The sequence below is a fragment of the Stegastes partitus genome, unplaced genomic scaffold (genome assembly GCF_000690725.1).
Source record: "Stegastes partitus isolate 25-593 unplaced genomic scaffold, Stegastes_partitus-1.0.2 Scaffold1088, whole genome shotgun sequence".
Taxonomy (NCBI): domain Eukaryota; kingdom Metazoa; phylum Chordata; class Actinopteri; family Pomacentridae; genus Stegastes; species Stegastes partitus.
Genome location: NW_007578819.1, coordinates 3,455 through 9,921, shown reverse-complemented (window position 1 = coordinate 9,921; position 6,467 = coordinate 3,455). Strand labels below are relative to the sequence as shown.

At 41.9% G+C, this 6,467-nt stretch overlaps 1 protein-coding gene across 1 annotated transcript in view; it reads right to left on the bottom strand.

The window, feature by feature from the left end:
- The window catches only part of agbl1 (AGBL carboxypeptidase 1), an 82,256-nt gene extending 76,597 nt beyond the window's left edge, over window positions 1–5,659 (bottom strand). The window contains exons 1-4 of the mRNA XM_008295937.1: window positions 5,594–5,659; window positions 4,708–4,854; window positions 2,926–3,057; window positions 1,806–1,899 (exon numbers count right to left, since the gene is read on the bottom strand). Of these exons, the coding sequence (XP_008294159.1) occupies window positions 1,806–1,899; window positions 2,926–3,057; window positions 4,708–4,831 (350 nt within the window). The 5' untranslated portion in view covers window positions 4,832–4,854; window positions 5,594–5,659. The remainder of the gene's footprint in view (window positions 1–1,805; window positions 1,900–2,925; window positions 3,058–4,707; window positions 4,855–5,593) is intronic.
- Window positions 5,660–6,467: the final 808 nt, after the last annotated feature.

Here is a 6,467-nt window from a genome sequence, read left to right as displayed (position 1 = left end):
GACACCACCTCTGTTCCTGTTCCTGAGTAGGCCAACGCTGCCTCAGTTCCTGTTCCCGAGTGGGTCGATACTGCCCCTGATTCTGTCTCTGTTCCTGTTTCCAGGCGAGTCGACCCCGCCTCTGTTCCCAGGCAGGTCGGCACTGCTCCTAATCCTGTTCCTGTTCCCAAGTGGGTCGGCGCCGCCTCCGGATCTGTTCCCGAGAGGGTTGATGCCGCCTCTGCTCCTGTTTCTGTTCCCGAGCGGGTCAATGCCGCTTCTGGTCCTGTTCCTGAGCGGGTTGACACGGGCAGGTCGCCATATCCAGTGCTAGTCAGGGCAAAGTCGGCTGACCACCCCCCTGAGTGGAGACGGTCTCACAGTAAGCTCACTGTTCCCCTGGTGGAGGGGCTGCTCCTGAGCCTCGTTCCACATCAGCCCCTCTGGCTCCTAAGCAGCCTCGCCGCCATCATTGGATCCTGGTCCAGCCTCCTGAGGGATCCCACCTCCTTCATTAGCCTTCCGATGTGTGCCGCCGGCCTCCAGCCTGACCACCCAAGGGCCCCTGTCTCGCCTACAGATGGGTTCTGTCACCGGCCTCCAGCCCGACCGTCTGAGGATCTCCATAAAAGCCAGTTCCACATTCCACTCCCTGCCAGATCGTAGCGTCAGCTTCAGCTGTTGTATGCCGCTGGCCGCCTTGCCCCAGTTCTGCTTGGGTCCTGCTATCCCTGGTCCCAGTTCTGTTTCAGTCCTGCTATCCCTTGCCTCGGTTCTGCTTGGGTCCTGCCATCCCTTGCCTTGGTTCTGCTTCAGTCCTGCTCGCAGTGGTCCTGGCGCCTGCCCAGCCTCAGATTCCCCAGAGCTCCATCCTGAAGGGCATCAGCTCCCCCTTAGCCCACTTTTCGGACTGCCACTGCCGCTTTCCACCGCCCACCCACTCCATCGGCGTGTGCTTCTCGGACTGCCGGTCCCTGGGAGCCTGTCCGCCCCCTGCCCAGCCGTTAGTGAGTTTCAGTTAGTTTTGTCCCTAGTCCCCACCTCAGTTATTCCTGGCTTTCAGTTCATTTGTGTTTTTTAAAAAAATAAAATCTGTGTTAAAACCTTGACCAGTCTCTGTGTGCTCTCTGCATGGGCTCCCCTTGATCCGTGACAATCCAGTTCTCAGATTCTCAGACATTGGTTACCAGGTCCTCACAAGATCAGATTTTAAATTCTTTGACCCATCTATAAATCAATGAGTGGTTTAGGGTCAAGCGACTTAGATCTCCTGACCCAGTGCAAACCTTGCAGACCTCTCAGAGTAGCTGGATTGCTGATTGTTTCAAGAACTGAATGAAACATGGGGAAAGTGCCTTTGGTTTCTATGCTGCTCGAATGTAGAACAAACTGCAAGAAGAATTAAGACTTGACATACAATAGACTACTTTCAAATTCAAGCTAAGTAAGTTACTCTTTAGGATAGCTTTTAATAAATCTTCTTTTAAATCAAATTTGTTTTTTCTGTATGTTTTATTGCTTTTGTTAATTCTACACTGTGTGTTTTTTTTTTTGCTTGCTTGCTTTTATTCTACTTACCATTTGTTTCTTGGTTTCCTTTGGCCTGTGTACTTTGCACACCCTTTAGATATAAAATGTGCTATAAAGGTAATTCATTTTGCCTTGCTTTTAGTGCTAATGTGGCAGTGTACTATTGTTGGGCAAACATCTTTCAGTGTTATCCAGGGATAACTTTTGACCATTTTTCTCCAATCCAGTTCGGTCTGTGTTTACTGGAGGGATGTAAGTGATCAGTGGAGATCATAAAAAAGCTTCAGTACACTTACTTGATGGTATGAAGATTTCTGGTGGTATACTGAGGAATGAGTTGGTAGATGACATCCAGACCATGGTTTTCTCCTATTAGGTTTGCTGCAGAAACTGTAAGGAAAACACAACAGGCTGTAGCACCATTGTTGAGGCATTTGATAAATTAGTTCAAGCACCAATGTTCTGCACTGGACACTATGGGTGTACTCAGCAATTTCCCTGAGGTTTGCACCAAAGGGATCAATAAAGTTCTATTCTATTCTATTCTATTCTATTCTATTCTATTCTACAGTCTGAAAACACAAACTTTATCTACACATATATAAAGTACACAGACTACTCCACCCTAAGCTGCAGTTAGAATTTCCCTGGATAATAGGAACTTCATTAATTATTTTCTCTGGCTGCCAGTTTATTCTGTAGAATACTAAGGAGTTATATGGCCTGGTTTAAGACTACATCAGGGACCATCTTATTCCTCATCTCAAGAGAGTTTTTTCAGTCACTGTGCACAACAACAAATATATACTGACACAGATTTCTCTGTATCATAGAAACAACCACAGTAGGAAATGTTTCAGACACAAAGTTAATTCAAATTGCTTCACACAGGAGCAGAATAGTAATTAAATAGAACTAAATATACCAAACAGGCACAACATTAAAACCATCTACCTCATAATATGTTGTTCCGGTCATGCTACTAAAGTAGCTCTGACCTGTTGAAACCTGGACTCCACACACTTTTGAAGGTGTCCTGTTGTATCAGGCACTAAGATGTTATCAGCAGATCCTTTTGGTCCAATAAGTTACAAGGTGGGCCCTCCATGGATCAGTTATGTGTTTCCAGAATACCCAATAGATGCTTGATTGAAAGTAAATTGAAGGAATTGGGTGGCCAAATCATCAGCTTGAAATCTTTGTCATGTTTCCAAGCAAGTAATTATTACAGTGTTGATTAACTTGCTAAAAGAGACCATTGTCATCAGGGAAACACTGTTATCAGTAAGGGGTGTACGTTATGGTTAGGTTTGGGGTGAGGAACTTAGTTGTAATGGTTAATTAGTTGTGATGAAAATGAATGTCAGTTAAGGCAATGTCCCATGAAGTGATGGAAACACAACTGCGGGTGTGTACCTGATGAAGAGAAGACCTGGATGACCCAGAGACAAGCTGCGACCCTCCTGGCATGATTGATGTTTTGTCTGAGCAGATTTAGAGTCAGCAGCACAGCTCCAGCATCCTCTGCCTTCATACCAATACGACGGTCTGCGAACATATTGTTACATATTAAACTGTACATATATAGACAGAATAAGGCCAAGATGAACAGCATACACTCAAAGGGGAGAATGTGTTTTAGAAGCTCATGGTTCTGGGGTTGATACACACATTTCGCACCAAAACACTTCATCTCTAGGACACAGAACCAGTCTGCTTCCTGAGCGCTATGATGGCTGGACATTCCCATGGTGCTTCTACTTGTATATAATTGTTTGAACAGATGAATGTGGAACCTTCAGGCATCTGGAAATTGTACCCAAGGATGAACCAGACTTGTGGAGGTCCACAATTGTCTCCCTGATATCTTGGCTGATTTCTTTAGATTTTCCAATGTTGTTAAAAAAGGAAGCAGCGTGTTTGAGGTGTGTCTTAAAATACATCCACAGGTGTGCCTTCAGTTAACTTAAATGTTGTCAATTAACCTATGAAAAATTTCCAAAGCCATGACATCATCATCTGGGCTTTCCCAAATACTTTGAAAGCATAGTAATGTTTGTGTATGTAAACTTCTGACTTTGAAGAAAGAAATAAAAAGTTCTTTAAAAAATTCTCTCTCTCATTATTCTGGCATTTAGCAAATAGAAATGATTTCCGTAATCCAAACTGATCGAAAACAGGAAAAGTTTAGTCTGATTTAATGTCAGACAGCAAGAAAACAAAGGTTATATGTCTTTTTATACAGTGTATGTAAACTTCTGGTTTCGACTTCTTTATCTGATTGATCCGCAGAGAATACAGCTTCCTGAAAACAGGCTCCAAAGCTTTGGAAATTTTTTTTTTTACTTCCGTGCTGTTCTTGGTATTGATTGCTTTTACAGCAATAGAGATACTGAACAACAAATGCTGAATAATCAATTTATGCAAAGGTAATCAGCAGCTATTGCCAATATTAACTAACTACTTTTGCTTTTGAGGGAATTACAATATCACCATAGTCTTTCTAAAGTATTTGTTTTTAAATGTTCATCAGGGGAAATACTCTGCTGTTAAACATGGAAATAATATAATTTTTGAGAGGTGATACAATTTTGAATTGTTTTACAACATTACACAGGTTGCACTCACTTGTGTTGTATACTGTATTTGCAACAATAAATGAATAAACCAATAAAATATTCCACAAATCAGTTATTAACGAATAAATAATTGTTAGTTGCTGCTGTAATGCAATGCAATATAATATATATGATGAACCACAGTATCTGCAATGTTAGCCAACTTTCTGTTATGGACAGATCCACTTGGTTTTCTAGCTAACATTCCCAGTGGACACATATATCACTAATTTGTGGAGTCACTTTGATTGCATGCTGTTATTAAAGCTACAGGACCAAAGGCTAAGACTTTATGAAATTCCTGACTCAGCATTTTCCTAAAAACTGTTATTGCCTCTTGAAATCAATCTGTTTGCATTACGTTTGAAACAAATGTAATATAGAAGTAAAACAGGAGTATCTCATGGTCTCGGATTTTTGGACACCTGATGGCTATGTTGTCTCTTTAGAATTTGTCTATTCTTGATTCACCACATAACTCCCATGTACCTGATGTTTGGGTAAACTGTCCAAAAGAGAAATGTTTTGCTGTTGTTGTTTTATACATCACAGTTGTATTTGTCTTTTCTTCCCTCCTCACCTCTGTGTCCAACTTTGGCCAGCAGGTGCAGCAGTGGCAGCAGGATGTTGTAGTCAGGACTGAAAGTGCGGGCATGGTTGACCAGTGCAGTCAGCAAGGCCTCACTACCACCTTTACTTATCATGTAGTGGATACGACGATCCGTACCTGAGCAGAAAGAAGCAGAAGTAGAAGGGAGTGCTTGACTAAATAGAGGTGTATGAATTAACTTGTTCACTAAAGTTCGGTGGCACGGCTAAGCAAGCCTTCCTCCTATTATTAATCCAATTCAGCACTGTTTGTTTGTTGAACTCCACCCTCCCTCTCTTCCCCTCTCATCCATTCACTGTCACCCATTCCTCCTCACATCCATACATCCCCTTCTTCCCTCCTTTCCTTATTGACTCTTTCTAGACACCACCTGAGTTCCATAATTGATTCAAGCAAAATGATGAAACCCCCACAATGAGTTCTTCTTCTCCTCAGCCACCAACATTTTCATCTCTACTGTCCATTACATGCTCTTTTAAACTCTCATTGTTGTAGTGGGGTCCTTGCTTGTTAAATTTAATGAGTGTTCAGACAACCAGAGTGAATCTAGACATAGATTGTTCAACACAAATAATATGTTAATTTACACTGAAGCAGCGTCGGACAAAGGAGCAAAATTATTAAATGGATTTTTAGTATCATTAAAATAGCAAACCTATTTGAGTGCAGTTCCACCCACATCAAGCGTTACATTAACTGTTATATCTATTGGAGTACACACTGCTCTCCGGATATGTATGTCAAATTCTGACCATTGAGATGATCCCTCCAGTTCTTTCGGTGCTAACAACAGTTGCATAATATTATGATATCAAATTAATTTAAGTGGTCAAATGTTGATCTTGTCCGAGCTTACCAGCTGACAGAAGTTCATCCAAGACATTGAGGATGTTTAAGGTGCTCGCCACATCCCCTGGATTCTGCAAAGACCCCCAGAAAGAAAGAAAATATACAATAAAATTAAACAATGCTTAACCTCAGTCAGAGGGTGATTTTCTCTTTGGCTATATAATCCACACAATATAATGAAATGCTACTACTTTTTTTTATTTGTAGTTTTGGTACATACTCGCAAAAAAAAATGGGGCTAAGCTTGCACCCAGTGACCCTCAGGCCTGTGTTATAGTTTATTTCAACACTGCACCCAGTGTGACAGATAAAATAAACAGCTGTTCAACTATTCTCCACTACAAATATATGTGAAGGAACCTGTAGCTATATCGCTTTACATACGCCTCTCTGATGTCTCGTGTACTCTACATGCTGATGGACTGCCAATCTTCTCAGACGAGTTTCTTATCCCAAATGTACAAAATGCTTTTGAGGTGACTGAAGGTCCGTCGGTGCAGTCAACAACAGTATCTGGCTGATTAAATTCTGCAGTTCCAACAGAAATCTTTTGGGTTGGCCAAACCTCTCCCTCATTAAAACGTGTGTTGTATGAAGAGACCTGCTCCAATGGCCAACTATCTGCCTGATATAAATAGCTCAATGTGGTGCATGCAGACAGCCTGTTTAGGTGGCCAACGATCTGCCTGTTTAAATAGAGACAAACAGTGCAGACTTGCGTTGAGCTAATGTAATTAGAGACGGTTGCTAAACACAGAGGTAACAACATCTCTGATTATGGGACGAGTTATGTCAAAAGTGCTTATTAACCAACTCTAGCATCTTACCAGTTACTGCAGCAGCCAATTAAATATAGGGCAGTTTTGCTTGGGTCAGCATAT